The sequence below is a fragment of the Salarias fasciatus genome, chromosome 11 (assembly GCF_902148845.1).
Source record: "Salarias fasciatus chromosome 11, fSalaFa1.1, whole genome shotgun sequence".
Lineage (NCBI taxonomy): Eukaryota > Metazoa > Chordata > Actinopteri > Blenniiformes > Blenniidae > Salarias > Salarias fasciatus.
Genome location: NC_043755.1, coordinates 28,318,206 through 28,337,155, shown reverse-complemented (window position 1 = coordinate 28,337,155; position 18,950 = coordinate 28,318,206). Strand labels below are relative to the sequence as shown.

The following is an 18,950-nucleotide window of genomic DNA, read 5'->3' as shown; positions in this document are numbered from 1 at the left end:
GAAGGCCAGCGCATCGCGGCATGATACTACAGCTGTACATGCTCACTACCAAGATCCTGGCACAGTTTTTGAAAACATCAGGTGTTCTTTGCACTCCATGTACCATGAAGCAGGGTGCCATGTCCTCTGCCGCTCGTGCCTCCCGATGCAGAAAACACTGGTTCCATGTTGCATTGGGAGCTTTCTCGAGGTTTTTCCTGTCATGGAGGCAGCACCATCAGTTGTGATAGCGACGCCCACTGAACTCAAACACAAGTCCACAGAGCCCAAAATGTCTTCTGCAGCCGTAGTAGTAAGGAGCTCTCTTACACAGAGAAATTGTTCAAGTAAGTCCCCGTCCCACACCTGTCTCACTGCTTTGCCTTCATGCCAGCTGTGGTCTGTTGTTTGATGTCCTCCGACATGTCTTCAGTTTGCCTACTTATGCTGTCATTTGACAGAGGTGTAGTTTTAAGTTTATCAACTGCAGATTGATCCAGAACCTCTCGGACCATGTCCGTGGCTGCAGGGAGGATGAGGTCCTCTGGTGTGGTGTGGGGCTTTTTTAACTTGGTGGTCCGATGTGCCACCTGGTAAGATGCACGCAACGCCTGTTGTTGCTTCCAGCACGAAGCAGTAAGACACTTTTGTGATGTCCTCAGGTCTTGAAGTCGTCTTCTGAAGTAGTCCACAGGTTTGTCTTTGAGAGCGGGGTGTTTTGTTCCCAAATGCCGCCTCAGTTTTGAAGGCTTCGTGCTTTCATATACCAGCATCTCGCTGCACAAAACACTGTGTTGTGTGTCCTCCTTTGTCTTCAAGATGTGAAAAACCATATCTCATATATTCTTTGTTGTACCGCCGTTTCGCCACGGTCAACGTATGTAAACATATTTCGCCGGTCTTTTTCCATGGTGTGGAATGGCGGGTGTATACTCGCATTACAGAGCATTATCGCCACCCACTGTTCAAGAGTATGAATCACACTCAATGTTTTTCCTGGCATTTTTTTCCCCAGGCAAAGGCCTGCAACCCACTGAAAACGGGTCTGCGATCCACCAGTTGAGAAACACTGGTATAGATGGAACCTCAGCCTCTCCTCGTGGAGTAGCAGGATGGTGCACGGCCTTTTTCTGGACATCCTCAGCACGAGCGTCTTTGGCTGGAGCTCTGATATGTGTATGAGTCTGCTCTCGGGCTTCAGCTGACGTTTCTATTTCTAAGCCTCATTTAACCACACGGGTTCACTTTCATGAAGCTGATACAAGAGTGTGAATCAGCTGGAGCCCACACTCTCCCAGTTGTTCACTCAGGCATGGGGACTGCTTTAGGATGCCTTCATAATTCCCTCAGCCACAAATGGTGAACAGTTATCTGAAGAAAGCGTCAGTGCCTTTCATATTCCATCAATCAATCAATCAATTTATTTTTGTATAGCCTAGTATCACAACAGCTCAAGCTTCAAGATGTTACATTGGTCGGTAAAAGTAAAAACAGTGAATAAGCATAATGGTAATATGTCAATATTTACAGTAACGAGACAGAACGAAGCAACCACCGCCTTCGACCCTCACATCCGGCAAGAAAAAACTCCAGAAACCCAGTGGGAAAAGAAGAAATCTTGGGGAGAACCACAGTATGGAGGGATCCCTCTCCCAGGGACGGACAGCTTTGGCAACAGCTAGCATGAGACAATAAGAAGTAAAGCCTAGGACTATGTTGAGGACAGTCCGTTGGACGGTCCAGCACAAGAACCATGGATCCCAGCAGTAGAACCGAAGCCAGTCCGCGGGCAGGACCGACAGGACTATCCTCCCGGTCCGGACGGAGCTTGTTCGTAGGCCCTCGTAATAGTGGAGTCAGCAACTGAAACTGGAGAAGACTCCCCCTCGAAGGGGGGGACAGCAGGTGAAAAGCAATGAACGGACTAAAGGGAAGAACATTCAGACATTAGAGGACAGGGCTCAGTGCACCGTACTTCCCACAGCATTCTAGCTCCTAGGGCAGCTTTGTGGATACTTGACTGTTTAAACTAGTATTTAGTTAGTATAGTTTGGTTTAGTTTGGTTTAGTTTGGTTTGGTTTAGTTTAGTTTGGTTTAGTTTGGTTTAGTTTAGTTTGGTTTAGTTTGGTTTAGTTTAGTTTGGCTTGGTTTAGTTTAGTTTAGTTTAGTTTAGTTTAGTTTGGTTTGGTTTACTATAGTTTGGTTTGGTTTGGTTTAGTTTAGTTTTATTGCCCGAATGTTCTGAGAACCTTAAAGAGGACGTTGATCGGCCGGTTTTGCTCATTCGTATTTAATTTCTAGCCCCCCCTAGAGGGCTTATACAGGATAACCGGCACTGAAAGCTTCTTAGATCTGTGTCTTTTACTGCGCCGCTTCCTTGCTTTTCCTCCTTCCTCCGAAAACGCTCTGTTCAGTTGACTCCATCCCAGTCTCATCATGTGCGCATTCCACTCGCTGTGATTGGTCAAACCCACTTTGCTGGTATGGAAGTCAAGATAACTGACAAGCGTTGCCATATCAGCTGTTTGTGAAATGGAACATTCCTCAGAAATCCAGCCTGAACTTTTGAACATGTTGTGCCTCTTCTGTGGAATCACTTCCATTTAATTTCGCGTTGCGTTCAAGAACCTCCTCGGCGGTGTGGCGCATTCAAAGACAGTTGGTGACGACTGCTGGCTCTCCTCTGGGACTCAGGCGTGTAAACAGCTGATTGTAAAAATATTTATTTGCGTCTACAGTGTTTCCTGCAGGATAAAAGTTTAGCCAGGGGGGAATGTGTGTGTGTCGGGGGGGAGCGATGCCGAGCAGCGCGCTGCTCACACGGAGTGTCCAAGCGGCCGCCGCTGCTGCTCCACAGTGCGCAACTGCTAATTAGCCGCAAACGTGGCGCTATTTCTTTTTTTTTCCTGTCCGTTGTCCGGGTGCTGCAGAATTTAGCGCGGGCCGGGCGCCCGGACTGAAAAGGTCTGGCAGAAACCCTCATGGGACGATTGTATTTTCACTGACCTGCTGCAGTGACGCTGCTCTGATAATAAACCTGCTACGTCTTGGTGTAGCACACGATGTGCTGTTATGCTAGGATAACTCCGATGCACCACAGACATGCTGCACTGTGTTTTCGTTTCAACTTGCAGTGATCCCACACTTTGCATCCCAAAACGCTTACTATCATTATTATTATGGTAGAAAACATTCACCCCTTGCCCCGTGTGGCAGATAACCCCGCTATCTACTCGCCAAACAGAAAATTCATCTGCCGTTGCAGACAGAGACTGGAGTAAGGATCGACTGATATGGCTTTTTTAGGGCCGATGCCAATTATTGGTACTTATGGAAACCGATAACCGATATGTTGAACCGATATTCATTTGCAGCAAAAATGAACATTTTGGCATCAAAATGTAGCTGTGGGTGGGACATTGTTCCACAGCCCAGAGTAGTGACTTAGTAGTGAAGTGACTAGTGAAGAGAGATGTGATGTGCTCAGTGGAAAACACTTCTTCTACATTCTTTATACTCAGGCCTTTTGTTTTCGTTCAGTTTATAATTGTGTGATTACTTTATTATTATTGTTATTATTATTATTACTGATACATGTAATTATATTTATCACACACACACACACACACACACACACACACACACACACACACACAATAATGCAGTCATCTCATCCATAACTTCCCCAAAACTCCAATATTCAGCTGTCTGTCGCTGCTGATGACACAACTCTTTCCTTCATTTTCTTGTGTTTTGTCCCTTGTATGTCCTGTACTGTAGGAATAAAAAATAATAATAAAATAAACAATGGAGAATCCTGGTTGAACTAAAGTTGTAGGCTACTGTAACGCTAAAAAATATGTTAAAATCAATGTTATCACTAATCGATGCGCGCCCCCGTGGGGGGAGTCATTTTTCGGCAGGCAGTCTGTTCTCGGCACGGTAACCAGTCAACCCCCGGTCGCCCCGACCGACTCGGCCCCACGCGTCTTCTGTCACGCACTCACGCCACACATTGAAAACTGGGGGAAAAAAATCAGCGGTCGGTCTGTGACAGGCGTGTTTGATTCCTCCCGGTTCCACAGCAGCACCAGACACATTTACCGGTAATTTTTTTTTCAGTTTTCAATGTGTGGCGTGAGTGCGTGACGGAAGATGCGTGGGGCCGACTTGACTGTAATCCGCTGCCGGTTGACTGCTGCCGGCCGACCGCTCCCAGCGTCCCAGCAAGCGGGCCGTCCGCCGGCGTCGGGCTGTGCAGCCGCGTGCCGTGCTCTCCGGTTGGGAGACTTGAGGACAAACTGTGTGATTCTGGTGACTGACGGGTCAGAGGCGGAGAATCTGCCTCAAGCTTCATATTTGCCGTTCTTTGGAAATGGCTAGCTTAGCTACAAGCAAGCAGAAGTTGTTTGCTCATGTGATCACATCACAATGCATTATGGGAGCCGTAGTCAAGACAACTGACTGACAACCGAGTGGTCTTTATTACCGTATTTTCTGAAAAAAAGGCGCACCGAAATATAAGGCAGACAGTTGGGCTTTGAGACAATTAGAGGCTTTTAGGTGCGCCTTATAGTGCGGGAAATACGGTAAAAAAAAAATTTTTTTATCGGATATTGGTGGGAAAAAAAGGCCGATGCTGATTATTAGAAAAATGCCCAATATCGGCCGATATTATCGGCCAGGCCAATAATTGGTCGATCCTTAGACTGGAGTATTTGTCTTCTTCTGACCCGGAAAAAGAAATAATTTCCACTGCTGCCTGGTGACTTCGTCTTCAGGAAAGCCAAATAAAACTGCCTTTCCAGGATATCCAAATAAACATTTTCTAGGAGCCAAGTTCTCTGGATCTAACACCAACACACACACCAGGCACAGAGAACCAGGGCCGGGTCTCAGTATGACCATATAAGGAAGCCGGATCACATCTACATCACAACGGTCCGGCTAGAAAACCCTCAGTGAACCAGAGCCTTCACAGCCAGGCAGAACTGTTTTCAGGGCTTGTGGGCAAAGACATGAACCGCATTACTGGACACTTTGGTGTCGTTTCACATTGGTATCAGACTATTTAATAGTGTTTACAGGTTTAAAAAAGGAAGTCCACTGATCAACGTCCCCTTTAAAGTGTTGAGTGTTTTCTTGAAAAATGTTTCAATAATAAATGTGCTTTACTCGCATTAGTTTTCTGATTGTGGTTAGTGAGCTGCTCCGGAACAGCCTCATCAGCAGGTTGCTGAAAGCACTATGATTAATTCAGCTGTGATTTAACACCAGTGTTCAGGATTTCCTTCTTTATTTTGAAGTTTGGCCATATTGGAGCTCTTTCTCCACTTCTGTGGAGATTCCCTCAGATTTCAGCTCAACCTCCCCCAAAACAGAAAGGCCCCGGCCCAAGCCGGTATTCGAACAGAGGACCTTGTTACTGTGAGGTGAGAGCTCTAATCACTACAGACTCGGCGTCTGAACCGTCCATGGCAAACCACGCTGCCAAACGCCTGGAACTGAAGAGGACAGAACTGCACTTCTGCTGCAGGTGGAACGTCTTCGCCAGAGTCTGTCTGTCTCTCTCTCTCTGTGTCTCTCTGTGTCTCTCTCTGTCTCTCTGTGTCTCTGTCTCTGTCTCTGTCTCAGTGTGTCCTCTGTCCGTCCCCTGTCCCTGCAGAGAGGTTTGCCCAGGCCGTGTGCTTCCTGCTGGTGGACCTGTACCTGGTCACGTTCCAGCCTGAGAAGGCGCTTCACCTGCTGGCTGTGCTGGACAAGCTGTCCGTCCAGGGGAGCAACAAGAACGGCAAAGGAGAGGTAGTGTTGGCGTGCTGACCGACTCCCGTCCGTCCAGCTGAACAGGCTGCACAGTTCAGGAAGATCTCATGTGACTGTTTCCCTCAGAGCAACAGCTCAAACAAAGACCAGAAAGCCGAGTTTGCTGCCATGATGGAAGCGGCTAAATCCAGAATGCACCAGGTGAGAGGGGCTGCTGCTCTGGCTGCTCTGGCTGCTCTGGCTGCTCTGGCTGATGCTGTCGGCCTCTGCTTTGCTCTCACCGCCTGTCTCCTTCACAGTTCAGAGTGCGAGCCTACATCCAGATGAAGTCCTCCAAGGCCTGTAAGAGAGAGATCAAGTCGGTGATGAACACAGCAGGGAACGTGAGTCTGAGGCGGGCTCCTGGCTGCTGCTCCAGCCCCACCGCTGTCCACACACTGCCGGCATTCATGTCATTGAAAGTTACACATGCATAAATGATGAGGATGTTCCCAGAAAGCCCTGATTTGGTCTCTGGTGTGCCGTGAAAGGCTCCTGAGGCGTCAGTGGTGATTTAATGGAGCCTGTCTGGTGAGAATTGATTGATGGCATGATATGCTCAAGACGGCGAGCCAAGAGTGTTTGAAACATTTCCAGTAAGTTGTAGAAATTTCCATTGAAAACATTAGGCACAAGAGAGCTGTTTTCCTCAAATTCAGTTCTAGATTAGTGATGACCTTTCTACTCACATCGTCTATCATGTCAGTGCTCTGATTGGCCGTCTCACTGCTTGGCCACGCCTGTACACAATGCTGTCATGTGGAATCACGTGTGCTTTCAGCAAATGGGCATCAGTGCAGAAACCGACGACACGAGAAAATCAGCAATGTGGCGAGGCTGGGTGGGGACCTGAGAGCGAGGCTGCCTTTGTCCGGCTGACCTGGTGACCCAAGGGTCTTGTTTGAAGTGGAGGTGAACCTCTCATGTGCCCTGAGCACGGTTCACATTTCAAGAGTCAAGAAGCCTTTATATCCCCCAGAGATGAGTGGCTTTTGTTCTGTCAGTCAGCTGACGGAGCGGTTATTGCCTGCTCCACTTCTCAGTGACGTGTTGAGCTCAGGATTCAGAAGGTCACTTCATGTTGAGGAAGACAGAACTGTGATCCAGGTAAAACTAACTTTGAGACAGAGCAGTCTGTTCTGGAAGGATCTTCAGACGTGAGTGCAGGTTCAGTGTGTCGGCCATCTTGGATGAGGACCCTCGGTGTGTTTCCACTTGGCTGGGTTGATGACAGACAGCAGCATGTTGAGATGTAGCAGTGGACAGCAGGTAGTGTCTACTCTGCTGACCTCTGCTTTCTGCCTTCTCCAGTCTGCCTCTTCACTGTTCCTCAAGAGTAACTTTGAATATCTGAGAGGAAACTACAGGAAAGCTGTGAAGCTGTTGAACAGCTCCAACATGGCAGAGCACGCTGGACCTCTGAAGACTGGTAAAACTTCCCCTTCCTCTCGGCATGCTTCACACAGCAGAGTTACTCTGATCATCATGTACCAGATGAACCCAGCTATTTGACTCTCACAGTTCCTGTTTTGTGCATGAGTTGGCAGTTAAATGTCTGATCTGCAGCTTGCAATGTGAATGCTGAACTCCACTCACAGTCTGACTGGAAAAACTCAGGCTGAAGTGGAGCTTAGGGCTGGTCCCAAATATCCTAATATTCGGTCACTATGATGACATTTGGCGAATAATTTTGTGATCCGAGTATTCCCCCCAACACACACACACACACACACACACACACACACGCGCAGTCTTGTATTTCTATCCTTGTGGGGACCGTCCATTGACTCCCATTCATGTCTAGCCCCTAACCCTGACCCTTACCCTAACCCTAACCCACACCACAACAAAGCCTAACCCTAAAGAAATGTTTTTGCACTTTTACTTTTTTCAGTAACAACAACATGGTCAAGAAAACACTGTTTCTCCTACTTAGGACCGGAAAAAGGTCCCCACAAGGCACGTCGTTCCACGTTTTGCTATCCTTGTGGGGACATTTGGCCCCAACAAGGATAGAAATACGAGAACGCGCACACACGCGCGCGCGCGCACACACACACACACACACACACACACGGTGTGCGTCCCATGCATGCACACACAGAACTGCACGTTCTCGGGGAGCTTTTCCGTTGCTCCAGACAGTTGATCTACCCCTTTATTACAAATTATTTACAGAAAATGAGGCACATACATTGTCAGTCTGTTATCATTTAGTATATTTAGACTTTTTTTTCTGTTTCTGAATTGCGTGGCGGCGCTGGAGCGATACATTCACTTCTGTCAGCAGCCTTCTCCTCCCTCCAGACAGTCTGCTCTCTCCATCCAGCAGTGTCTCACTCTCTGGGTGTCTTTGTAGATGGAGCTACAGCCTGATGGCTTCACACAGTCTCTCTTCAAAGTAGCGTCCGAAGTGTCTTGTTTGCTGCGGCGCTCTGGACCATGCGTATACCGGCGGCTCACGCCCAACATTCGGATAATTGTCATTACTTAGGCCTTGGGCCAAATATTCAGAGGGCAAAAACAGCTACTGGGACCAGCCCTAGTTGAGCTTCAGTGTTTTGCTGCAGCTGATCACATATGGCTTCAAGTAGTGTAAGGTCAGAACCATGTCTGAGATGAGGTCAAATGTCATAAATGTCTGCCTTCTGTTGATGTGTCCTGGCTTTTGTCCTGCAGGTGAATGTGTTCGCTGCATGTTCTGGAACAATCTGGGCTGCATTCACTTTGCAATGGGGAAACATAACTTAGGCATTTTCTACTTCAAGAAAGCCCTGCAGGAGAACGACAATACGTGCGCACAGCTGGGAGACGGCAGCAGCGGGCAGTGTAGGTCACCTTATAAATCAGAACAGGCTGACCACGGGCCTTTGGGAATCTTCACTGATCAGTCCTACTTCTCCTCTCTTCTTTTCCTACAGCTAAGAAATTTACAGGCATCCCTATGTGTGCTTTACTAGCCAACAAACGCTACGAGCTGCTGTATAACTGCGGCATCCAGCTGCTGCACATCGGCCGGCCTCTGGCTGCCTTCGAGTGTCTGATGGAGGCGGTGCAGGTCTACCACTCCAACCCCCGACTGTGGCTCCGTCTGGCTGAGTGCTGCATCTCTGCTAACAAAGGGGTACGTGGACATTAGTGCAAGCTCCTCCTGCAGACTGGTTCTGGCCCTTGGACCATAATAAGAGGTTCTGTGGGGGAACAAAAATTGTGTGTGATGACTGTAAACCAGATGTGTCGAACTCCAGTCCTAGGGAGCCGGTGACCCTGCATGGTTAGGTCTCTCCTAGTTGTAACACAGCTGATGGCAGTGAAGGCCTCCTGATTGGGCTTTTCTACAACCCTGAGGACCACGCCAACGTCAGAGGTGCACTGCAGCAGAAAGAGAGCAGCAACATGCAGGGTGCCGGCCTTTTAGGATTCAGTTTGGTACCCCTGCTGTAGACCCTGTCATGGGTCTACCAAGATGAAGAGGCTATCGTGGTACCACTAAAATGGTAAAGCTGGCAATGTGAACCAGTCTTACTGACTCTACAGCTGCTCTATAGTGGCTCTACAGCTCCTCTATAGTGGCTCTACAGCTCCTCTATAGCGGCTCTACAGCTCCTCTATAGCGGCTCTACAGCTCCTCTATAGCGGCTCTACAGCTCCTCTATAGCGGCTCTACAGCTCCTCTATAGCGGCTCTACAGCTGTTCTATAGTGGCTCTACAGCTGCTCTATAGTGGCTCTACAGCTCCTCTATAGTGGCTCTACAGCTCCTCTATAGCGGCTCTACAGCTCCTCTATAGCGGCTCTACAGCTGTTCTATAGTGGCTCTACAGCTGCTCTATAGTGGCTCTACAGCTCCTCTATAGCGGCCCTACAGCTGCTCTATAGTGGCTCTACAGCTGTTCTATAGTGGCTCTACAGCTGCTCTATAGCGACTCTACAGCTCCTCTATAGCGACTCTACAGCTGCTCTATAGTGGCTCTACAGCTGCTCTATAGTGGCTCTACAGCTGCTCTATAGTGGCTCTACAGCTGCTCTATAGTGGCTCTACAGCTCCTCTATAGCGGCTCTACAGCTCCTCTATAGTGATTCTACAGCTCTATAGTGGCTCTACAGCTCTATAGTGGCCCTACAGCTGCTCTATAGTGGCTCTACAGCTGCTCTATAGTGGCTCTACAGCTCTATAGTGGCTCTACAGCTGCTCTATAGTGGCTCTACAGCTCCTCTATAGTGGCTCTACAGCTCCTCTATAGTGGCTCTACAGCTCCTCTATAGTGGCTCTACAGCTGCTCTATAGTGGCTCTACAGCTGCTGTATAGTGGCCCTACAGCTCCTCTATAGTGGCTCTACAGCTGTTCTATAGTGGCTCTACAGCTGCTCTATAGTGGCTCTACAGCTCCTCTATAGCGACTCTACAGCTCCTCTATAGCGACTCTACAGCTGCTCTATAGCGGCTCTACAGCTCCTCTATAGTGGCTCTACAGCTCTGTAGTGGCTCTACAGCTGCTGTATAGTGGCCCTACAGCTGCTCTATAGTGGCTCTACAGCTGCTCTATAGTGGCTCTACAGCTGCTCTATAGTGGCTCTACAGCTCTATAGTGGCTCTACAGCTGCTCTATAGTGGCTCTACAGCTCCTCTATAGTGGCTCTACAGCTCCTCTATAGTGGCTCTACAGCTGCTCTATAGTGGCTCTACAGCTGCTCTATAGTGGCTCTACAGCTGCTCTATAGCGGCTCTACAGCTGCTCTATAGCGGCTCTACAGCTCCTCTATAGTGGCTCTACAGCTGCTCTATAGTGGCTCTACAGCTGCTCTATAGCGGCTCTACAGCTGCTCTATAGTGGCTCTACAGCTGCTCTATAGTGGCTCTACAGCTGCTCTATAGTGGCTCTACAGCTGCTCTATAGCGGCTCTACAGCTGCTCTATAGTGGCTCTACAGCTCCTCTATAGTGGCTCTACAGCTCCTCTATAGCAGCTCTACAGCTCCTCTATAGTGGCTCTACAGCTGCTCTATAGCGGCTCTACAGCTGCTCTATAGCGGTTCTACAGCTACTCTATAGTGGCTCTACAGCTCCTCCTAGTCCTCTGGAGTCCACGAGACATGATATGAAAGTAGTTGGTGTTTCATCTGCAGGGCTCAGAGCAGGAAACTAAAGGTTTGCCGTGTAAGAAAGGCATCGTTCAGTCTATCGTGGGCCAGGGATACCATCGCAAGATCATCCTGGCTTCTCCGTCCACTCAGAACTCTGTGTACAGGTCAGACACACACACACACACACACACACACACACACACACACACCTCATTGATCTGAAAGAGATGTATTTTACAGCACATCTTAAGTCAAATAATTGAGTTTAAATTAATGTAACATTTAATCAGTACATTTAATCATAAACTGATTCTGTGTGTGTGTGTGTGTGTGTGTGTGTGTGTGTGTGTGTGTGTGTGTGTGTGTGTGTGTGTGTGTGTGTGTGTGTGTGTGTGTGTGTGTGTGTGTGTGTGTGTGTGTGTGTGTGTGTGTGTGTGTGTGTGTGTGTGTGTGTCAGTGAGGGTCAGTCTGCTGCCATTCCAGTAGCCAGCATGGAGTTTGCAGCCATTTGCCTGAGGAACGCTCTGCTGCTGCTTCCTGATCTCCAGGCCGCCGACAATAAGACTGAGAACGGATCCAAACTCTCCAGCAGCCAGTCTGGAAGCACCGAGAGCGGCAGTGAGAACAGTGATGCCTGCAGGTCTGGCCGTCTTTGTCTGTCTCTGTCTCTCTCTCTCTCTCTCTCTCTGTCTCTCTCTGGTGCATGCTGGGAGTGAGGGCTGCACAGTGACTGAGCAGAGTTTCTCCAGGCAAAGTGAGTTTACAGACTTGTCTCACCTGTTCCAAGTGTTCCAGCCCTCCTGCAGCTCAGTGGGCTGTGTGGAGTGAGGTTTGGCGGCTGAGAGCTTTCTGGACCGGTTCCTGCTCTGGAGGGTCTGTGGTGCTGCTAGCAGTGTTTTCTGTAAGCACCATGGACTACACCAGGCTAACCAGGAAGCACGGTTTCAGGATGGAACTGGATTTTTCTTGCTCAGTGGAGGAGTGTGTCCAGGCAGTGGCAGGGATTACTGGAGCAGCCAGCATGGTGTCAGCTGCCGGGATGGACGGAGCTGTAGTGATGTTAGCTGCTGAGGAGGAACAAGCGAACACCGTCACCTCAGCTGGTGGAGATCAGAGACCAGCTGGTTCCTGTCCTCCTCTGACCACACCGGCTGGAAAAGTTCCTCCACACATCAGAGATGTGGACATCATTAACGCCATGTCCAGGTTTGGAAAGGTGGTGTCTCCTCTGAGGACGCTGTCCTCCGGCTGGACGGACCCTGAAGTCCCACGTGAGCTGCAGCAGGAGCTCTCCATGGTGCTGAAGAACAACAACCAGGATCTGAACCTGGTCCAGAGTCACCTTGGAGGGACTGGGCCACACTGTTTGACACTATGGACAACATGAGACGCTTCAGATGTGGACAGGAGGGACACTAGAGGAGAAGCTGATGGAGGAGGGGAGTGGAGGAGGTGAAGAGGGAGAGAAGAGCTGAGGAGGAGGTGACAGAGAGGAAAGAGGTGGTGGAGGAGGCAGAGAAGATGAAAGGAGCGGAGGAGGAAGGACTGGAGTGGAGGAGGAGGTGACAGAGGGTTAAGAGGTGGTGGAGGAGGCAGAGAAGACAAAAAGGAGCATAAGTGGAGGTGAACAGGAACAAAGGCGTGGAGAGAGTACTGAAGGTGGAGGTGGAGGTGGAGCAGAGGTGGAGCAGCCTCTCTCTCTCTCAGGAGGGTCCTGTGGGTGGAGCTGCTGGTCTGGACTCTCTGGAAGGTGGAGTTCTGACTGGAGGACAGGAGGAGGCGGAGCAACCTGTGACCAATGGAGTGAGGGTGGAGGTGGAGATGGAGGAGGAGGGGAGCAGCAGGATGGTGCTGCCAGATAAAAGGAAACAGGAAGAAGTGGGTGGAGCTAAAGAAAAGAGTCAAGCTAAATTAAAGGAGGTTGATGAGACTGATCAGAGTTCAGCTGAGGAGGGTGGAGGAGGGACCAGAGACTCTGGAGGAGGGTGGAGGAGGTCCAGGCTGGTGTTTATGGGACAATAGAAATCAAACCATTCTTGGAAAGAAGCAAGAATAAAAAAGGTGTGAAGGCGGAGGATGACTTCCCAGATCTTGAGGATTTTCCATACTTTATTTTTTATTTTATTTAACCTTTATTTAGCCAGGAAAGTCCCATTGAGATTAAAAACCTCTTTTAGAAGAGAGTCCTGGGAAAGTGAACATAAAGGAAAATGAAGGGTGGAGCTGACGGAGCAGGAGATATACAGAATGAAAAAAAACTGGTGCAGAAAGTGAGAAAAGAGAAAAAACAAAAAGAACAGAGCAGTTCCTGTGACAGCTTCATGTAGAGGATTCCACCTGCTGTGGAGGCTTTGAACCACGGAGGGAATCTGACATGAGAACTGATTTAACAGCTTGTGAACATGACAGTGGTTTTGGAAATGTGAAAGAATATTAAAGTGTGTTTGAAAAGTCTCTTTCCCTCTGCCTCTCTCTCTCTCTCACTCGCTCACTGTCTCTCTGGATCTGGTCTTGGCTGGTGTTGACTGATGTTGTCTGGTTGGTGGTGTTGGGTGGTGTTTGGGTGGTGTTGGATGGTTTTGGGTGGTGTTGGGAGGGTGGTGTTGGGTGGTGTTGGATGGTTTTGGGTGGTGTTGGGTGGTGTTGGATGGTGTTGGGTGGTGTTGGATGGTTTTGGGTGGTGTTGGGTGGGTGGTGTTGGGTAGATGGTGTTGGGTGGTGGTGTTGGGTAGATTGTGTTGGGTGGGTGGTGTCGGGTGGTGGTGTTGGGTGGGTGGTGTTGGGTAGTGGTGTTGGGTGGGTGGTGGTGGTGGGTGGTGGTTGAATGTTGTTGGGTGGTGTTGGGTGGGTGGTGGTTGAATGGTGTTGGGTGGTGGTTTTGGGTGGTGTTGGGTGGGTGGTGTTGGGTAGATGGTGTTGGGTGGTGTTGGATGGTTTTGGGTGGTGTTGGGTAGATTGTGTTGGGTGGTGGTGTTGGGTGGTGTTGGGTAGATTGTGTTGGGTGGGTGGTGGTGGTGGGTGGTGGTTGAATGTTGTTGGTTGGTGTTGGGTGGGTGGTGGTTGAATGGTGTTGGGTGGTGGTTTTGGGTGGTGTTGGGTAGTGGTGTTGGGTGGGTGGTGGTGGTGGGTGGTGGTTGAATGTTGTTGGGTGGTGTTGGGTGGGTGGTGGTTGAATGGTGTTGGGTGGGTGGTGGTTGAATGGTGTTGGGTGGTGGTTTTGGGTGGTGTTGGGTGGGTGGTGTTGGGTGGTGTTGGATGGTTTTGGGTGGTGTTGGGTAGATTGTGTTGGGTGATGGTGTTGGGTGGTGTTGGGTAGATTGTGTTGGGTGGGTGGTGTCGGGTGGTGGTGTTGGGTAGTGGTGTTGGGTGGGTGGTGGTGGTGGGTGGTGGTTGAATGTTGTTGGGTGGTGTTGGGTGGGTGGTGGTTGAATGGTGTTGGGTGGTGGTTTTGGGTGGTGTTGGGTAGATGGTGTTGGGTGGTGTTGGATGGTTTTGGGTGGTGTTGGGTAGATTGTGTTGGATGGTGGTGTTGGGTGGTGTTGGGTAGATTGTGTTGGGTGGGTGGTGTCGGGTGGTGGTGTTGGGTAGATTGTGTTGGGTGGGTGGTGGTGGTGGGTGGTGGTTGAATGTTGTTGGGTGGTGTTGGGTGGGTGGTGGTTGAATGGTGTTGGGTGGTGGTTTTGGGTGGTGTTGGGTGGCGGCTGTGTTCCGGCTGTGTTGCCTGACTGACCTGGTGGATGCTGTGCTCTGTCTGGCAGTGGGAAAGGCCAAGAGGCCGACAAGTTTCTGTCTGCGGCTCCATCGGCTCCTCTCAGGAAGCAGGAGCTGGAGAACCTCAGGTAACCTCACTGCTGCTCCGCCTCCTCCGCCTGCTGCCCCGCCCCGTGTCACCTCCTGTGTGACCTCCTGTGTGACCTGCTGTGTGACCTGCAGGTGCTCCATCCTGGCCTGCAGCGCCTACGTGGCGCTGGCTCTGGGGGACAACCTGATGGCTCTAAACCACGCTGACAAGCTGCTGCTTCAGAGCAAAGTTTCCGGATCCCTCAGGTCAGACCTGCAGCAGCCTCGTCCGTTCCACATCCTCTGGATGGAGCCCAGCCCAGTACCGCCCCCCACCGTCAACCTGGCGTTCTCATCCAGTCCGTCACTCTGTGGTCAGGTTTCTAGGTCACCTCTACGCTGCTGAAGCCCTCATCTCATTGGACAGAATCTCTGATGCCATCGCCCACCTCAACCCAGAGAACGTGGTGGATGTTTCCATGGGAGTTCTCCCCAGTGAGCAGGACCAAGGTCAGTGGAGTCTGGAGTCCCTTTCGCCCTGGAAAACCCCAATATAGAAATGTGTTAGAGGTCGACCGATATGGGTTTTTTGGGGGCCGATGCCGATGTTAAAGTGGAAATAAAAGTATTTTCAACATTCTTATGTTCTAGTAAGGTTTTAGGAACAAGTTATGTGAGGGCCACATTGGGTTTGGAGGGTGCAACATTCTGCACGTTGTTTTCTCTTTTAAATGAAGCTTTAGGGGACGTCTGAATGGCACAGTGAAGGGCTTCCCAAAAATGTGTGTTTAGTGAGTTTTTAGGATGTGGTGTAATTTTGCAACTTCGGGCAGAATGTGTCTATAATCAGGCTGTTTCACTGGGGCCCGGCCGCTAGGGCTTTTTTGAGGCCAGTGCCGATTCCGATATTTGACAGAAAAAACTTCCGATGTCTGATTTATCCACCGATTTGGAATATATGGTCACAAATAGTCCGACATTCCGATTACTGCATAACAACACACACAGTGAGATGCTGTAACAGCCTGTCACGTTGCAGTTTCTGCCAAAGTAAAACTCCGAGTGGCATGACAGCAGGACGGTTGCTGCCCACAGACAGTAATGGTCATCATAATTAACCCCCCACCCCCGCCGTTCACATTGCACTGCATTAAAGCGCCGCAGTCAGGACACAGTTGGTGAAGTGACAAACGGTCGTTCTGTACTTTGAAGCATTTTACGTTATTTCTGCAGTTGCTTACTGGCTTTAGCCTCTGACCTAATGCTCTGCTACGCTGGCGTAAGTATAGCGATGTTGCTGCTAACACAGCCGGGGTGCAGGCTAACTTCAGCCAGGTCAGCGCAACTTTAGCGATGCAACGTAAATAAAAACCATGAACACGGCACGCCACTCGCCATGACACATGGCAAAGGGAGTGAAACTGAAACAGAGACAAGAGTCTTTACCTGTGAGCACGCCCCGCCCCCCCACTCTGGCAGTGCTTCCTGACTGTAGCAGCGGTAGTAGGCAGGTGAGGACGAAGGCAATGAATGGAGTCAGAGCTCCTTCTGGTGGGCAAACGGTGCAAGGACATTATTCTGCACGACTCCGACGCTTCACACATTTACTGTTTTATGAGAAATGAAGAATATATCGGCGGTCAGTCGGCAAAATCCCGGCCGATGAGAATTATTTTGAAAAGGGCTGATATCAGCCGACGTAATCGACCGGCCGATGAATCTAGTTTGAACAAATACAAAACGACCAGAGGGTCATTTGCAGAATTGAGAACTTGTTACCCAGTAATAATCAATATCAGGAATAAGAAGCTCAAAACAGTCACAATTTTGATGCCATTTATTTAGACAAAAAAATCTCAAAAAAACTATTTCCAAAACTCAGACTAATTCTCTCTCAGAGTCCCTCTCCCATCAGTGATGGAGCAGAGAACAGCTGTCCTGGTGGCATTCTCCAGAGACTAAAACTAGAATGAGTACCTGTCGTCTCCAGACTGGTTTCTGTTGAAATACATCCTCCTCTCACTTATCCGTTCACCCGGATTCACACAGTCATGTCTGGACAGCCTGTTCCTCTCTCTGCTTGCTGATCATTGTCAGCTGTCCCTGAAAAATGCAGTGAGCCTCCCCGAAGACACGCAGAACCGGTTCCTGACTTTCTGCCAGCTGCAAATGCAACGAGCCGCTGGTTGGTCAAAGAACTAAATCCTGAAAACAGGAGCAGACTCGGCGGAAAGGCCTTTTTTCCCACAGTTAACTGATAAATACTAATACAGAAAAAAGCAACCATAAATCATTTATTCAGTATTTAACTTTTTTTTTTTTTTTTTTCATAGAAAACATCCAAGATCATTTCTGTCAGTATATCTGTTCATATGTGGGCATGTGAAGAGCAGCGTCTCCATGGAACATGCCGGGCACAGCTTGAATTTCTGCTCTGACACACCCAGTGCTGTACGGCTGCAGCAGAGAATAACACTCCAGATCACAGGAAGGCCCGCCTCTCAGAGTCCATACACATCCTGGATCATCATTACAACCATACGAGTCATTTTACTCACTTTAAAGCTGAGAAATCCAGTCAGAGAAGACAGCGGGATGGGTCTGAAGAAAGGTTTGCGTTCATGGCCTCAGGCAGTGATTCTGTGGGGCTGGACCACATGTTCACCCACTGACCGTCAACATGTGGTCTTCTGGGAAAGAAACATGTGCTGCTGGCTTTTCTGTCCCAGGACACCCTGGGTCTCCCGGGGTCCGGGCCTTTGGCAGTCTCTGTGGAGTCTCTGGCGTTTCCTGTCCGTGTCTGAACTGAGCTCTGTTTGTCGACAGGCTCAGACAAAGGAGACGAACCTGCAGAGTCCTGTGAGTCTGACCCCTGACCCCTGACCCCCCTCCAGCTGGACCTGGACGTCAAGGAAAGGCTCTGATGCACTGTGTGTGTGTGCTGTGTGTGGTGCGTGCTGCGTGCGTCCGTGCGTGTGTGTGTGCTGTGTGTGCGCTGTGTGTGTGGTGTGTGCATGTGTGTGGTGTGTGTGTACGCGTGTGTGTGCTGTGTGTGCGTGTGGTGTGCGTGTGTGTGTGTGTGTGTGTGTGTGTGTGTGCGGGTGTGTGGTGTGTGCGTGCGTGTGCTGCGTGTGGTGTGCGTGTGTGTGTGTGTGTGTGTGTGTGTGTGTGTGTGTTTGTGTGTGTGTGTGTGTGTGTGTGTGTGTGTGGTGTGTGGTGTGTGGTGTGTGCGTGCATGTGCTGCGTGTGCGTGCGTGCGTGCGTGCGTGCGTGCGTGCGTGCGTGCGTGCGTGCGTGCGTGCGTGCGTGCGTGCGTGCGTGCGTGCGTGTGTGTGTGTGCTGTGTGCTGTGTGCTGTGTGGTGTGTGGTGTGTGGTGTGTGTGTGTGTGTGGCAGCAGGGAAGCAGCCCCCCCTGTGTTACCCCAGCAGCGTGACATCTGCTCGGGCCATGATGCTCTTCAACCTGGGCAGCTCCTACTGTCTCCGGAGTGAGTACGACAAGGCTCGCAAGTGTCTCCATCAGGTAACCGTGGAAACCTCGTCTCAGCTCCCTCTAAGGCAGGGGTGTCCACAGCGGGTCCTGGAGGGCCACAGTGCCCCCCCCCCCCCCCCCCCCCCCGCTTCAACACAGCTGACTCTCATGAGCAGAAAGCCAGATATCGAGCCTCACCGCCCCCAGCTGTGTTGAAACACTGAGAACACGGAGAACAGCAGGGCTCGGCCTCCTCCAGGACCCGCTCTGCCCCCCCACCCCCCCACCCCCCCCCCGGGTTCAAGGCTTCACATCAACACTGCAGGGTTTGTTTCCCACCAGGCTGCTTCCATGGTGAACACCAAGGAGATCCCCCCGGAGGCCATCCTGCTGGGGTGTACCTGGAGCTGCAGAACGGTACACACTGCACTCTCACACTCCAGAGGGAGGGTCTTCAGGTACACCCCCTGCTGGGGGGTGTACCTGGAGCTGCAGAACGGTACACACTCCAGAGGGGGGGTCTTCAGATACACCCCCTGCTGGGGGGTGTATCTGAAGCTGCAGAACGGTACACACTCCAGAGGGAGGGTCTTCAGGTTGAGCTGAGCCGGCCTCCATGTGTCCTCAGGCAACACTCAGCTGGCTCTGCAGATCATCAAGAGGAACCAGCTGCTGCCCCCCCCCCTGCAGAGGCTCTCCCCCGACTCCCGCAAGAAGACCCTGCAGACCTTCCAGCTGGTGCAGCCCATCCAGCTCCCTTCACCTTTCACACAGGTGCAGAGGAAGTGAACACACACATTGAGGAATCGTCTCAATAAATGTTTTCTGCACCA

The 18,950-nt window shown here is 50.4% G+C and overlaps 1 protein-coding gene across 1 annotated transcript in view; it reads left to right on the top strand.

Annotated features, from left to right (window-relative positions):
- The window catches only part of cnot10 (CCR4-NOT transcription complex, subunit 10), a 29,725-nt gene extending 10,775 nt beyond the window's left edge, over positions 1-18,950 (top strand). The window contains 16 exon segments of the mRNA XM_030103519.1: positions 5,646-5,782; positions 5,870-5,944; positions 6,043-6,126; positions 7,094-7,211; positions 8,462-8,611; positions 8,704-8,906; positions 10,908-11,029; positions 11,323-11,505; positions 14,624-14,704; positions 14,799-14,912; positions 15,025-15,155; positions 17,472-17,504; positions 18,041-18,168; positions 18,460-18,508; positions 18,511-18,534; positions 18,746-18,950. Coding sequence (XP_029959379.1) covers positions 5,646-5,782; positions 5,870-5,944; positions 6,043-6,126; positions 7,094-7,211; positions 8,462-8,611; positions 8,704-8,906; positions 10,908-11,029; positions 11,323-11,505; positions 14,624-14,704; positions 14,799-14,912; positions 15,025-15,155; positions 17,472-17,504; positions 18,041-18,168; positions 18,460-18,508; positions 18,511-18,534; positions 18,746-18,906 — 1,793 coding nt within the window. The 3' untranslated portion in view covers positions 18,907-18,950.